At 45.2% G+C, this 16,710-nt stretch overlaps 1 protein-coding gene across 8 annotated transcripts in view; it reads right to left on the reverse strand.

The window, feature by feature from the left end:
* The window catches only part of RASA1 (RAS p21 protein activator 1), a 384,196-nt gene that overhangs the window by 266,225 nt on the left and 101,261 nt on the right, over positions 1 to 16,710 (reverse strand). For all 8 annotated transcript variants that reach the window (XM_029573687.1, XM_029573696.1, XM_029573711.1 and 5 more), the window contains exon 9: positions 14,202 to 14,280. In XM_029573687.1, coding sequence (XP_029429547.1) covers positions 14,202 to 14,280 — 79 coding nt within the window. The remainder of the gene's footprint in view (positions 1 to 14,201; positions 14,281 to 16,710) is intronic.

Raw genomic sequence — 16,710 nt, forward strand, 5'->3', positions numbered from 1 at the left:
GCCTGTGTTCTCAGCCACATTGGGTCATCTTTAATCATGGGTCCTGAAAACCTTAAAAGAGTCTTTTGCACTATTTTAATCTTTTCTTTGTTTTTTTCTTTGTTTTATAATTATATAATATGTGGAAAAAGTACTTCCCTTGGTGAAGCGAAGTCTCGCTGTCATATAGGTCCCAAGTCCGATCCTTCTACCGCCGCGTATCAGCAAATGATTACCTGCTTCTTCAGCGTTATTTTACCGCACTGGGTCAAGCGCCGCCGCGCTGCCGCACAGGTCTAATTCCAGTGCCGCCGCGTTGTTCACGAAGGGTCCTGCTTTGTCGCACGGGTCTGTCCCCCGTTTGTTATTTATTAGCGCCGCCGCGCTGCTGCATTCGTCTGGTGCCGCCGCGCTATGTACCGAAGTCCGTGTACAGAAGTCCAACGTACGTTTCGCAGTTGTGCTGCTTCAGGGACTGTAAATATACTTAAAGATGGTAGTTTGAAATACTTTTTAACTCCACATCTGTGTCGAACTTTTGCATCGTTTCCAGACTTCACGCCATGTCCTTATTCTGGCGTCTAACAGATGCCAGAATAAGGACACCAGACGCCAGAATAAGGACATGGCGTGAAGTCTGGAAACGTTGCAAAAGTTCGACACAGATGTGGAGTTAAAAAGTATTTCAAACTACCATCTTTAAGTATATTTACAGTCCCTGAAGCAGCACAACTGCGAAACGTACGTTGGACTTCTGTACACGGACTTCGGTACATAGCGCGGCGGCACCAGACGAATGCAGCAGCGCGGCGGCGCTAATAAATAACAAACGGGGGACAGACCCGTGCGACAAAGCAGGACCCTTCGTGAACAACGCGGCGGCACTGGAATTAGACCTGTGCGGCAGCGCGGCGGCGCTTGACCCAGTGCGGTAAAATAACGCTGAAGAAGCAGGTAATCATTTGCTGATACGCGGCGGTAGAAGGATCAGACTTGGGACCTATATGACAGCGAGACTTCGCTTCACCAAGGGAAGTACTTTTTCCACATATTATATAATTATAAAACATTAAAAAAAACAAAGAAAAAAACAAAGAAAAGATTAAAATAGTGCAAAAGACTCTTTTAAGGTTTTCAGGACCCATGATTAAAGATGACCCAATGTGCCTGAGAACACAGGCATTAAATGCGTGTAGACCACGGGTGTTATGACGGCCCTTAATAAGTTAAGAAAACGCATCATATTTAGCAAAAATACACACATTAAAATTGAAAACATTTATTGTACAACGTAATAGACTTCAATTACCCCAATATTGCCTGGGTAAATGTATCATCGGGACACGCTAGAAAGATAACATTCCTGGATTGAATAAATGATAGCTTTATGGAGCAATTGGTTCAGGAACAGACGAGAGAGGGAGCAATTTTAGATCTAATTCTCAGTGGAGAACAGGATTTGGTGAGAGAGGTAACTGTGTTGGGGCCGCTTGGCAATAGTGATCATAATATGATCAAATTTGATTTAATGACTGGAAGGGGGAAAGTAAGCAAATCCACAGCTCTCGTGCTAAACTTTCAAAAGGGAAATTTTGATAAAATGAGAAAAATAGTTAGAAAAAAACTGAAAGGAGCAGCTACAAAAGTAAAAAGTGTGCAAGAGGTGTGGTCATTGTTAAAAAATACCATCCTAGAAGCGCAATCCAGATGTATTCCACACATTAAGAAAGGTGGAAAGAAGGCAAAAAGATTACCAGCATGGTTAAAAGGGGAGGTGAAAGTAACTATTTCAGCCAGAAGATCTTCATTCAAAAATTGGAAGAAGGATCCAACAGAAGAAAATAGGATAATGCATAAATGTTGGCAAGTTAAATGTAAGACATTGATAAGAAAGGCTAAGAGAGAATTTGAAAAGAAGTTGGCTGTAGAGGCAAAAATTCACAGTAAAAACTTTTAAAAATATATCCGAAGCAGAATGTTGAGATTACTTACCTGATAATCTTCTTTTCCTTAGTGTAGACAGATGGACTCAGAACAAGTGAGTATAGTGTGCTCGTGCTAGCAGTTGGAGACGGTTCTGACGTCAGCACGGGTACATATACCCCCACAGGAAGTGAAGCAACTCAGTAATCTTCCTTGCAAAAGCTGTTATGGATATATGTGTACTGACGATCAATGAAATAGGGAAACAGGATTCCCCTGACCGATGGATAGTAGCTGGAGACCGCCAGCGCTTCCAACCGGAAGGCATCGACACCTGGTAGAGTGGACGCTCTTATGTAAGAAAATGACATGGCTTTCCATGAATCGGTGAAACCCATGTATACCGGCAGCCAGGCGGGATGCTGAGTCCATCTGTCTACACTAAGGAAAAGGAGATTATCAGGTAAGTGATCTCAACATTTCCTGGCGTGTAGCCAGATGGACTCAGAACAAGTGGGATGTACAAAAGCTTTACTCCCAGACTGGGCGGGAGGCTGCCTGAGGACCGCGTAGGACCGCCCTCGCAAATGCTGTGTCCTCCCTGGCCTGGACATCCAGACGGTAAAATCTGGAAAAGGTATGGAGGGAGGACCATGTCGCCGCCTTACATATTTCTGCGGGCGACAGCATCCTCGATTCTGCCCAAGATGCTGCTTGCGCTCTGGTAGAATGAGCCTTGACCTGTAAAGGTGGTGACTTTCCGGCCTCTACGTAGGCCGCTCTGATAACTTCTTTGATCCAACGGGCTATGGTAGGCCGAGGGGCCGCTTCCCCTTGCTTCTTCCCGCTGTGAAGGACGAACAGATGGTCCGTCTGTCGTACTGCTTCTGTCATTTCCAGGTATCTGGGCAGCAATCTGCCGATGTCGAGATGGCGTAACAAACGCCCTTCTTCAGATTTCTTCAAACCCGCCGTGGTTGGCAAAGATATGGTTTGGTTGAGGTGAAATTGTGAGACCACTTTAGGTAAAAAGGAGGGAACTGTACGAAGATGGATAGCCTCAGGAGTGATTCGCAGAAAGGGATCACGGCAGGACAGTGCTTGTAGCTCTGAGATGCGGCGTGCGGAACATACTGCCAGCAAGAACACCATCTTCAAAGTTAGGGAACGGAGAGACAGGCCCCGAAGGGGTCTGAAGTGGATCCCGCGAGGAAATCCAAAACTATGTTGAGGTTCCACAGGGGCACTGGCCACTTCAGTGGCGGACGAATGTGCTTGACTCCTTTCAGGAAGCGGGAAAATCTGGGTGTGTGGCAATGGTCTTGCCATCCCTCCTGGGACCGTAGCAAGACAGCGCAGCCACCTGGACCTTGATGGAGCTTAGGGAGAGACCCTTCTGAAGCCCATCCTGCAGAAAATCCAGAACAATAGGGATTGTGGTCGCATGTGGATAGGTGCCATGAGTGTCACACCAGGCTTCAAATACTCTCCAGATCCTTATGTAAGTAAGGGATGTGGAAAACTTGCGGGCTCGAAGGAGCGTATCTATCACCGACTCAGAGTAACCTCTTTTCTTCAGTCTAGCCCTCTCAATGGCCAGACTATAAGAGAGAATTGAGCCGGATTCTCGTGGAGGATGGGACCTTGACGAAGCAGGTCCCTGAGAGGAGGCAGGGGAAGGGGCTCCCCTGCCAGTAGTCTTCTCATGTCCGCGTACCAAGGTCTTCTGGGCCAGTCTGGTGCCACTAGAAGAACTAGGCCTCTCTCTCTCTGAATCTTGTGAAGCAGGGCGCCCAGCAGGGGCCACAGAGGAAAGGCGTATAGCAGAGTCCCTGGAGGCCATGGCTGAACCAGGGCGTCGATCCCGTGAGAGAACGGATCTCGCTTGCGGCTGAAGTATCTGGGTACTTGAGCATTGGACCTGTCCGCTAACAGGTCCATGTCCGGAATCCCCCACTGATCCACGATCATCTGGAAGGCTGTGGGGGACAGCTGCCATTCTCCCGGATTTAGGCTTTCCCTGCTGAGGAAGTCGGCCGCGGTGTTGTCTCTTCCGGCAATGTGGACGGCGGAGATGTCCTGGAGATTCGCCTCTGCCCAAGCCATCAGCGGGGCTATCTCTAGGGACACCTGTTGGCTTCTGGTTCCGCCCTGTCGGTTGATTTATGCCACCGTGGTGGCGTTGTCGGACATCACTCTGACTGCTCTGTTCCTCAGTCTGTGAACAAAATCGCAGGCAGGCTAACCGGACTGCCCGTGCCTCTAGGCGGTTGATGTTCTACCCTGACTCTTCTCTGTTCCACCGCCCTTGGGCGGTGAGCTCTTCGCAGTGTGCTCCCCATCCGCTCAGGCTGGCATCTGTGGTGAGTAGAGTCCACGTGGGGGAGGACATCTTCGACCCCCTGCTCGTGTGGTTGGGATGCAGCCACCACCGTAGCTGGGTCCGCACCCTGGCTGGTAGCGGTAGATGCACGGAGTAATTCCGGAAGCGCGGGCTCCATCGAGAGAGGAGGGAGCGTTGCAGTGGTCTCATATGGGCCCGCGCCCAGGGTACCACTTCCAGGGTGGATGCCATGAGACCGAGAACCTGCAGATAGTCCCAAGCTATGGGCTGGCTGGCTCCCATCAAGGACCGTAGACGCATCTGAAGTTTTAACCTTCTCTTGGAGGTGAGGCTGACTGTGTCTGCCTGGGTGTCGAACAAGACTCCCAGGTATTCCAGTGATTGGGAAGGCTGTAGGCAGCTCTTGTTTAGGTTGACTACCCATCCCAGGCCTTCCAGAAGGGCGATCACTCTGTTGGTTGCCCGATGACTCTCCTCTCGTGATTTCACTCTGATCAGCCAATCGTCTAGGTAGGGATGGACAAGAATTCCTTCCCGTCTGAGCGCTGCTGCTACTGCTACGATCACCTTGGTGAAGGTCCGCGGCGCCGTGGCTAACCCGAAGGGCAAAGCCCGGAATTGGAAGTGTTGTCCCAGAACCTTGAAGCGTAGGTAGCGCTGATGATCCCGATGGATCGGGATATGCAGGTAGGCTTCGGACAAGTCTAAGGCCGTGAGGAATTCTCCTGGCTGTACTGCGGTCTTGACGGAGCGCAGAGTTTCCATGCGAAACTTCGGGACCCTTAAGTATCGGTTGACTGACTTGAGGTCCAATACGGGCCGGAAAGTGCCCTCTTTCTTGGGTACCATGAAATAAATGGAATAGTGCCCAGAATCCATTTCCCCTGCAGGTACTGGGATAATGGCTTTCAAGGACAGGAGCCTCGCCAGGGTAGCTTCCAATGCTGCCTTCTTGTGGATTGGACACAGAGATTCCACAAACCTGTCCGGAGGGATGTGATGGAAGTCCAGATAATACCCCTCTCGGATGATGGCGAGGACCCACTGGTCCGACGTAATCTCGACCCATCTGGGGTAGAAGAGGGTTAACCTGCCCCCTATGGCTCCGTCCCCCGGATGGATCGGCTGATTCTCATTGTGGGGTGCGGCCAGGACCTGAACCCGAGCCGGCTCCCCTCTTGTGCTGCTTGTCCGAAAGGACTGGGTCCTGGCCTGAGGATGAGGTGCCTGATAGCGACTCCTATAGGGAGTGAAGCGTTGGGAGCTTCTACCTCTGGAGGGCCTCGGAAAGGCGCGCTGGTTCCTCTTGGACATGTCTTCCGGCAGTCGAGGTACTGGAGAGGCACCCCATGTGCTGGCCAGTTTATCTAGGTCGCTGCCAAACAGAAGAGACCCCTTGAACGGCATTCTAGTGAGACGTGTCTTAGAAGGGGCGTCAGCTGACCAATTTCGTATCCAGAGCTGCCTCCTGGCTGCTACTGAGGATGAGACCCCCTTGGCTGTCGTACGGACTAAGTCGGAGGCGGCATCCGTAAGGAACGAGAGAGCTGACTCCATGTCAGCTGCCGGAGCATTGTTCCTGACCTGTAACAAACAGGAACGCGTTACCACTGTGCAGCAGGTTGCGATTCGCAAAGACAGAGCTGCTACCTCAAAGGTGTGTTTCAGGATGGCGTCCAGGCGGTCATGAGCATCCTTGAGGGCCGCCCCCCCCCTCCACTGGAATGGTAGTGCGCTTGACCACAGCGCTAACCAAGGCGTCCACCTAAGGGCACGCCAGCATATCCTTGATTGCCGGGTCCAGGGGGTACATGCCGGACAGGGCCCGACCCCCTTTGAATGAGGCCTCTGGTGCATTCCACTCCAAGTCGATCAGCTGTTGCGCCGCTTGCAGGAAGGGGAAATGGCAGGCTGTGGGACGAAGACCCTCCAGCAGGGGGTTCTGCATGGATGCTTCCATGGTACTGGGGCCTGGAATAGCCAACTCCGTCAGGCACTGAGAAACCAGGTCGGAGAGATCTTCCTTGGGAAAGAACCGCCTCATGGTTCGGTATGGCTCTATCCCCGAGGGAAGTTCTCCCTCCTCGGGGGATTTGGACTCGTCCTCAGAGACATCAGGGTCCGCATGAGCGGGACTGCCCGGAGGCGGGTGCCCGCAATAAGGGCGAGAAGGGCCAGGGGCAGGGTCAGCCGGAGCAGCAGCAGGGCCTGGACGGGACGCTGACTGCTTCTGTACAAAGGCGTGGATCCCCTTAAATAAGTCAACCCAGGAAATGGAAGCGGTTTCTAGCCGTCGGGGTACCAGGTCCCCCGGAATTCCTGGCTGTTCAGGGCGCCCCGCTAGATCCGGGGTGGCCCCTGGGGAACTGTCGGTAAACCTCGGTTGAGACTGGTCCTGGCCCGAGGCTCCCACGGCCTCCTCACATTGGGCACAAAGGGAGTCTGGCTCCTCGCTCTGCGTGGCTCTAAGCTGGCACGCTGAGCAGAGGCCTAGAGCTTTAACGCCGGAAGCAGGAGGTGCCGCCTCTGGAGACGCCGAGGCATTTAAATGTTCCATCGCGTCTTGCGAATGCAGGGCGCCGGTGCTTATGCTGCCAATAATATGCGCTCAATAATATGTGCTAAATATACAATATGCGCTCAATAATATGCGGTCAGCAATATGCGCTCAATAATATGCGGTCAGCAATATGCGCTCAACAATATACAATATGCGCTCAATAATATGCGGTCAGCAATATGCGCTCAATAATATACAATATGCGCTCAATAATATGCAGTCAGCAATATGCGCTCAATAATATGCGGTCAGCAATATGCGCTCATCAATATGCGGTCAGCAATATGCGCTCATCAACAGGCGCCTATCATGGGCGCTCAATACCTGAACAAGGCAGACAAAATGGCGACCTCCACGGCGTGCCACATGCAGGCAACGCCGCCGATCCTCGTACCTCGGAGACCAAAAAGTAAGAGACAATCGCCTTACCTGATCCTCGGCGCTTCCCGGCTGTAACCCGGGCGGTCTCCGGCTGCGGGGGGAGAGGGGAAATACCTTCACCGCCGCGCTTGAGGAAACGCACCCGCTGCCTCTAAGCCGCCGAACTCGTCTCGCTCGGGGCTAAGTCCACGCCGGGACCGAGGCGCCTCTCAGCCCGGCCCGAGTCCTTCTCGCTCGGGGCTAGATCCCTGCCGCGATTCGGCCACCGGACCGAGGCGTAGACCTCCGAGGGATCGGGGAAATCACCCCAGGAAACTCAACTGGGGGAGGGACCCGAGGGTATCACCGCAGGAGTGCGGGGCTCGTCTTCTGAGAAATTTGGGAAGTAGAAAGTAGAAAATAGAAAGTAGATTTGGAAAACACGCTCAGCGAGCGTGCAGGCACTCCAAACTGCTTTGGAGACGGAAATTACTGAGTTGCTTCACTTCCTGTGGGGGTATATGTACCCGTGCTGACGTCAGATCAGTCTCCAACTACTAGCACGAGCACACTATACCCACTTGTTCTGAGTCCATCTGGCTACATGCCAGGAAAAGCCTGTGAGGGGGTCAGTTGGACCGTTAGATGATCGAGGGGTTAAAGGGGCACTTAGAGAAGATAAGGCCATCGCAGAAAGATTAAATGATTTCTTTGCTTCAGTGTTTACTGAAGAGGATGTTGGGGAGGTACCCGTACTGGAAAAGGTTTTCATGGGTAATGATTCAGATGGACTGAACCAAATCACGGTGAATCTAGAAGATGTGGTAGACCTGATTGACAAACTGAAGAGTAGTAAATCTCCTGGACCGGATGGTATACACTACAGAGTTCTGAAGGAATTAAAAAATGAAATTTCAGACCAATTAGTAAAAATTTGTAACCTGACATTAAAGTCATCCATTGTACCTGAAGACTGGAGGATAGCTAATGTAAACCCCATATTTAAAAAGGGCTCCAGGAAACTACAGACCGGTTAGCCTGACTTCAGTGCCAGGAAAAATAGTGGAAAATATTCTAAACATCAAAATCACAGAACATATAGAAAGACATGGTTTAATGGAAAAAAGTCAGCATGGCTTTACCCAAGGCAAGTCTTGCCTCACAAATCTGCTTCACTTTTTTGAAGGAGTTAATAAACATGTGGATAAAGGTGAACCTGTAGATGTAGTGTACTTGGATTTTCAGAAGGCATTTGACAAAGTTCCTCATGAGAGGCTTCTAAGAAAAGTAAAAAGTCATGGGATAGGTGGCGATGTCCTTTCGTGGATTGCAAACTGGCTAAAAGACAGGAAAGAGTAGGATTAAATGGACAATTTTCTCAGTGGAAGGGAGTGGGCAGTGGAGTGCCTCAGGGATCTTTATTGGGACCCTTACTTTTCAATATATTTATAAATGATCTGGAAAGAAATACGTCAAGTGAGGTAATCAAATTTGCAGATGATACAAAATTGTTCACAGTAGTTAAATCATAAGTAGATTGTGATAAATTGCAGGAAGACCTTGTGAGGCTGGAAAATTGGGCATCAATATGGCAGATGAAATTTAATGTGGACAAGTGCAAGGTGATGCATATAGGGAAAAATAACCCATGCTATAGTTATACAATGTTAGGTTTCATATTAGGTGCTACTACCCAAGAAAGAGATCTAGGCGTCATAGTGGATAACACATTAAAATCGTCAGTTCAGTGTGCTGCGGCAATCAAAAAAGCAAACAGAATGTTGGGAATTATTAGAAAGGGAATGGTGAATAAAACAGAAAATGACACAATGCCTCTATCGCTCCATGGTGAGACCGCGCCTTGAAAACTGTGTACAATTCTGGTTGCCGCATCTCAAAAAAGATATAATTGCGATGGAGAAGGTACAGAGAAGGGCGAACAAAATGATAAGGGGAATGGAACAGCTCCCCTATGAGGAAAGACTAAAGAGGTTAGGACTTTTCAGCTTGGAGAAGAGACAGCTGATGGGGAATATGATAGAGGTGTTTAAAATCATGAGAGGTCTAGAACGGGTAGATGTGAATCGGTTGTTTACTCTTTCGGATAATAGAAAGACTAGGGGGCACTCCATGAAGATAGCATGTGGCACATTTAAAACTAATCGGAGAAAGTTCTTTTTCACTCAACGCACAATTAAACTCTGGATTTTGTTGCCAGAAGATGTGGTTAGTGCAGTTAGTATAGCTGTGTTTAAAAAAGGATTGGAGGAGAAGTCCATTACCTGCTATTAATTAAGTTGACTTAGATAATAACCACCGCTATTACTAGCAACGGTAACATGGAATAGACTTAGTTTTTGGGTACTTGCCAGGTTCTTATGGCCTGGATTGGCCACTGTTGGAAACAGGATGCTGGGCTTGATGACCCTTAGTCTGACCCAGTATGGCATGTTCTTATGTTCATATTAAGGTATTTTAGCACTTGGGATATCAGGAATATTAACACCTCCCTTTTAAGCAGCCAGACATAGGACACCTTTTAAGCAGCCAGACATAGGACACCCAGACCTATGTGCTATAACAGAAACATGGTTTAAATCTACAGATATAGCATTAATTAACCAACTACCAACTCAGACTTACGACTTTTTCTCTATCCCACGACAGAAAAAAAGGGGTGGGGGCATTCTCTTAGCAGCTAAGAAAGATCTTAGATTCTCTCATCACCCAATCAAATCTGACTCGAAATTGGAAACAGGTCTTTTCAAATCAGACTCTCTACTAATCCTTCTAGTATATGCCCCCCCAGGACTTCTAGAAGCAGATCCATCACCATTCCTAGAAATCTTAGCTTCATATCTAAAACCAGACTTCCCAACGATAATCCTAGGAGATTTCAACTTGCACGTTGATAACCCCACACTCTCAACCAGCTGCGAAACCATTCTTACAGCCATGTCTGCAATGGGATTCAAACAAATAATCAATGAACCCACCCACAAAGCTGGTCACACACTGGACCTAATCTTTGTGAACCCAGGTATTACACATACAGTACAACCCACATGCCAAAAAGTTCCCTGGTCAGACCATTCTTTAATCTCCACCACCTTCTCAATGACCCAAACGAACAATAAACACTCCCCTCAACACTCATTTCTTTACAGAAAAGTATGCCCCTCGGATGAACTCAGCAATCATCTAATCACGGAACTCTCACACATAGATGTCACATCACCTAATACAGCCGTAAATTCCTGGTCCAACATAACAGAATCTGTGGCAAACAAACTGTGTCCATGGATAACAAAAAAAGTCAAACAAGGTGCATCAAAAAGGCAGCCATGGTTTTCTAACGAACTCAAAAGCCTTAAACTTAACCTACGTCAAAAAGAAAGTAAATGGCGGAAAGCTCCTTCCCCCACTACACTTTCTACATACAAACTCGCCCTCCATTCATACAAGAGCTCCACTCTAAAAACAAAAAGGGACTTCTACGCTCAAAAGATTCATAACATTATATTCGACTCTAAAGCGCTATTCACATTTGTCTCCAATCTAACTCATGAAAACCCTTCTGACATACCACCTAACCAAGCTCAAACAAAAGCTGATGAGCTGGCACTCTTCTTCAGTAAGAAAATCACGAACCTATCACAATTAAAGCCCAATACAGGCTCACCAGCTAGCAATTACGTACTCCATAATAAAGACATCTCCCTCCAATCTCTTGAACTCACCACTTCCTCAGAGATCCAAACACTTCTTAAAAAAATGAAACCCTCATCGCATCCATTAGACCAGATCCCGTCTAAATTACTACTGCTAATCCCGGACACCATAACCAAAACCCTAGCAGACATCATAAACTGCTCATTCACCCAGGGTTTCTATCCAGACAACCTCAAACTAGCATCCATCAAACCGCTCCTTAAGAAGCCTAACTTGGACCCCAATGATCCCAACAACTTCCGTCCAATCTCAAATCTGCCTTTCATTGCCAAGGTGATGGAGAAACTAGTCAACACACAACTATCGGACTACATAGAGGAACACGGAATTCTATTCCCTACTCAATTTGGTTTCAGAAAGGCATCAAGCACCGAATCCCTTCTCATTTCACTGACTGACTACATTATATTGGGCCTAGACAAAGGACAGGCCTTCCTTCTGATTTTATTGGACCTATCTGCAGCGTTCGATACTGTCAACCACGCCATATTACTAAAACAACTGGCGAACATCGGTATTGCAGGATCAGCACTAACATGGTTCAAGACATTCTTAGAAAACAGAGGTTTCAAGGTTAAAATTCACAACAAAGAATCCCCCAGATACCCATCCTCGCAAGGAGTTCCTCAGGGTTCCTCCCTCTCACCGACACTTTTCAACTTATACCTTCTCCCGCTTTGCCAATTGCTAAACAAATTGAACCTTAAACACTTCATATTTGCCGACGATGTCCAGATTGTGATCCCCATTAAAGAATCCATCACTAAAGCTCTAGAACTTTGGGAAAATTGTTCTCATGAAATCAATGATCTCTTATCCAGCTTAAATTTAATTCTAAACCAAACAAAAAGCGAATTCATTCTAATCTCTCCAGACAATTGCAAAATCACTACAAACCCTCCAGCCAACTTGCAAACCTCAAAAGTAAGAGATTTAGGAGTTTCCATAGACAACCGGTTAAATTTAAAATCATTTATCAACCAAACAACCAAAGACTGCTTCCACAAACTGCACGTATTAAAAAGAATAAAACCCCTATTTCACTTCCATGACTATAGAACAGTGCTCCAAGCAATAATATTTGCGAAAATTGATTACTGCAACTCGATTCTTCTAGGCCTCCCATCAGCACATACTAAACCTCTCCAATTGATACAGAACACGGCAGCAAGAATACTAACAAACAAAAGGAGAAGAGATCACATTACACCAGTCCTCAAAGACCTTCACTGGTTACCAATCCATTATAGAATAATTCATAAGTCCCTCACCACAATCTACAAGAATATCCATGGACTGGCTCCACTCCATCTACAAATAGCTCTCAAAAAACACTCCTCCAACAGACCCATCAGAGAAGCTTATAGAGAATATCTACAGGTACCACACAACAATACCACCCAACATATAACATTGAGAGATCGGGCCTTCTCCACAGCAGGTCCCCCACTATGGAACTCAATCCCCTTAGAATTAAGACAGGAACCATGTCTCCTAACCTTCAGAAAGAGACTGAAAACATGGCTGTTCATGAAAGCATTTCCAGACCCTTAAGGATTCACTTCCATCAATTGCAGCAAAATCAAATACAGCAATACTGAACATTTTCTATCAAATAAAATATTTATTTAAAAGAACAATTATTTAATTGAACATTCTCTTCTAACTGAATCAGACACTACAAACCAATCACTACAATGTTTTACTTCTTGTTAAACTTGTTTATCTTTCCTTTAACTCTAATCCCAGTTAGAATAACCCCTGTTTTATTGTAACTTTCTCTTCCGTGCACTTGTTTATACTCCTGTAATGTATACTCTTATGTTTTAGTTATGTAGTTATAATGTATTGATCACCCCTTGTTTTATGTAAACCGACATGATACGTACTCCCGTGAATGCCGGTATAGAAAAACACAAATAAATAAAATAAAATAAAATGTTCTGTGAAAAATTCCCCCTTCTCCTCTTCTGAGTCCCCCATCAGACCGTTCCTCTTCCCATCCCAAGGTAACTAGCTGGAGTTAAGGATCTCCTTGAAATTCTGGGAGATGAGTATTCTTCCAAAGAGTGATGTCTTTGTTAAAGGGGGAGAGTGGCTCCAGTTCCCCAAAGGAAAGCAGAGTTCAAGAGGTTTCTTGAAAATCAGCCATCTTATCTCCCCCAGGCCTGCCTTGTATGAGAAAGGCCTTGTGCAAAATTGTAACACAATCTCTGAGGAAAATGGGACATCCTTCCCAACAGGAGAAGCTCCCAAGACAATTCCAAGGGGACCTTCAAAGGAAGCCGAGGTCAAGGGACATCTTGCTGGGTAGGCTGTCCCATGTTTCTCCTGCCTTCTGCAGCCATTGTGCAACAGCAGGTTGCACATGTATATCACTTTCTTCAGTCTTCCAGATTTCCCTTTTCCTGAGCAGCCATAGTCACTACTAAAATCCAAGCGATCCATGCAGTCAAATCCTTTCCCTTCTATTTTTTTTTTGTAAAACGTGATCTGCTGTTCTTGTCAACATAAAGATCCTTTAAACAGGAAGAGAAGAGTTGCCCATAATATTAAGAGACCAGAGGGGGAAGGGGGGGGGGGGGGGGGAGGAGAGCAAAAAAAAAACAAAAAAAAAAAACAACAAACCTATAAGCTATTATTCCAAGAGAAGAATTTTAACCTTTAGATGGGCTGGAGTCCCTCAGGAGCCCTGGGGGCTACCTAAGTCTACAACCTCTTGGGCTCCACTGTGACCTCTAAAAGATGGTCAACCAGGATACCTGCAGGTGCAGATATATCTGCACTAGTCCAGATATATCTGCACCTGCTGGAGAAAGAGAAATACTGATAAGGTTTACTACTACACTAGCTCATGTACTGTGAGTGATGCCATGTGAAGCTTGTAGCTCTGTCTCCACTTGCAGGCAAAAAGGCATAACCCAGTCGTCTGGACAGATATGGTAAGGAAGATAAGGAAATACACACTTCTGAAGTAAATGCCTAATTGGTAACCCAACACTTAAGAGGAAGAGACCACATGTTCATGGTCCATTTTCTTAGTTCCTAGTTTATTTCAGAGGAATTTTGTTCCTGAAGTACAATTCTGAGAAAACAAAACATTTCTGTTTTTTTAATAAGCAAATCTGAAATGTGCAGCAAAATAAAAACTATTTGTAAAGTCCTGATATATTTTTATTAAACTCAGTGTAAACATGCCTGATTACTTATACTGATATATATATATATATACACACACAGACATGCAAATGAAATTAGGAAAATTGGTTACATATTTCATATATGTATGATCAATTTTCTCACCTGCCTTGGTACAGGGTCCTTCAGGAAATATCCTTCTACAATCTGCTCTTTTCTATAATGCTCAATGATGTCATCAATACTGTTAAAATAAAACCACAAAAAGTTTAAACTGGTCCTGTAGTTTGCATTTAATGTAGAGCAAAACGTTTACAGACTTTAAATATTTCAGTTATCATACACAGGTTATAACATTTATCAATGCAGTTGGAGAACACAGATTTTATTAAATATCTTAAGCAATGAACTGGCAGCTAACACACCTACAAAGAGAATGCATTTATTGGGTGGTAATCTTGATTTAGGTTAAAAAAATGCCAAATAAATTCACTATAATTTAGGAGATGTGATACAAAGGAAAGAATAGCACTGAATTAAATTCATAAAGCAGTTTCTCTTAAGGGAGATGTACATGTCAAATTCAAAATCAGACCCTTTCAAATTTTGCACAGTGCTTTTTCAACCAGTGTACCAAGGGACAGTCCCCTTCTGCACAGGGCTGGTGGCAGCCAGACACATGGCTAGCCATGTGTGGATAGTGCTTTTGCTCCAACTCTATTAGACTGGGCCAAAACTCAAGCAGCAGAGAATAGCCCTTTACTTCCTGCTCCAGCCCTACCCCTCCCAAGCAGCTTGCAAGGAACAGGAGAGGAGAGAGTTTGAAGCAGAGCGAGAAGAAAGAGACCTTGTTCTTTCTGCTCCAACCCCTCTTTCTTCTGTCCCAGAGGAAAACAAAAAAAGGTGAGGGGGAAGAGGGGACAGTGTTGAGCGCTGGAGCAGATTGGGGGCAGGGGTTCTTCTTTACTTTGTCAGTTACAGCCCCCTCATCTTCATCCGATAAGCCCATCTCTTGCCAACCGGGTCAGGAAGAGGGGAAAGGCTACAGCATAAACTACACTTAATGTGATACAATGGAGACAAAAAAATAGCACTGAATGCAAGATATAAAGCAGTTTCTCCTAACGGTATGAAGAATACATGAGGAAGAATACAAAACCACCAAAGCCCATGAAAACTTATTGAAAGGACAAAAATAAATATAAAAAGAATAGTTCTATCAAAAAACTCAATACTTACATGACCAACTTGATGTTTAAACAATAGGAACTTCATACAATGAACATACAAAGAACCCCAATGGATATTGGGGTTCTTCAAAACTTAAGTTATTTTTGTTGTGTCCATATTTTTTCAACACATTTTAAGCACAATAAAATCTTGATACTTAGCTTAATCCTGACAGAGATCCATGTTTGGAGGAGCTGCTCTACATCAGAGGATCACAACTGATATGCTGTGAACACAGCTATAGCATGTTTAATGCTTGATTCACCAACATTCAGGCTTTTTTTTTTTCTTTAAAAAGCAGGAAGCAGGTACTAACAAGCCAGTCTCTGTGGGCAGTTTTAAACATTGATTGGTTACTGCGATAGGTAAATTCAAAATGCTACCAGACGAGATTTACTAGGGAATGTCAAACAAAAATAAAATGAAAAAGTGTCCTAAATAACAGAGTATTAAAATATTCAGAATGACGTCAAACAACAAATGTCTTAACTACGTACGCTGTACAAAAATCCCAACACCAAGAACATTTTTTATATTTCATAAACGACCTTCATAATGCCCTGCAGTGTTCTTGGGCATTACTGCTCCTTCGTTATACTGCTAAGGCCATTTTTAATCATTGGTCATACACAATTCAACTATATTTTTGCTTTTTTTGTCTTTCAAAATTATGGTAAAATTCAATGTTATATCGCAAACGAATTCTTTTTAAAGCATTTGTTATTCACCAGTACTGGGTACTTCCCTTTAGATGGCAGCGCTCCGTTCAGCTCTGTTCGGGTTAAGTTTATATATTCCTCTTGAGAAGATAGCAGAGCTTGGTCCAACTTTCTTGGTGTTGGGATTTTTGTACAGCGTACATAGTTAACTTAAAAGACACTTCTGAATATTTTAGTAGCACAATCGTCAAAAACGTTCAGAGTCCTAAATAAGAGTTCCATTTAATTGCTTCATTTAATTCACAGTCATTGCCTTTAATGTAAAGTCCAGTATCAATCACAGAAATTTAAATAGGCCAAATCTCTACTGCTGGGCAACAATAATTTTCTCAGTTACTGTCTATCAAATCTGAATATCAATATCATCCCTCACCATGTTGGACCATATGAGTTTATAACATGCCTGTAGATATATTTTGATGCTCGATAAGTGATTTTTTAAAATCTTTTTAATACATCCTACATGTGTTTTACATGGACATACTGTAAAGTATATCACACAAGATGAACAATTAGTGACAGCATGATGATGGTACTCCATATCAGAACCTGAATATAACTAAATATCGCCTTCAATGTTTGATCTACATGTCTTACGTGGACTTTTGTAGGACATGTTTTTCATTTTTATTTTTGATTGATATTCCCTAGAAGATAGTCTAGTCTGATAACAGTATTAATCTAGCTATTACAGCAACCAAATAGAATGTAGCCACACACAGTGA

The sequence above is a fragment of the Rhinatrema bivittatum genome, chromosome 1 (genome assembly GCF_901001135.1).
Source record: "Rhinatrema bivittatum chromosome 1, aRhiBiv1.1, whole genome shotgun sequence".
In the NCBI taxonomy this organism is placed as follows: Eukaryota; Metazoa; Chordata; class Amphibia; order Gymnophiona; family Rhinatrematidae; genus Rhinatrema; species Rhinatrema bivittatum.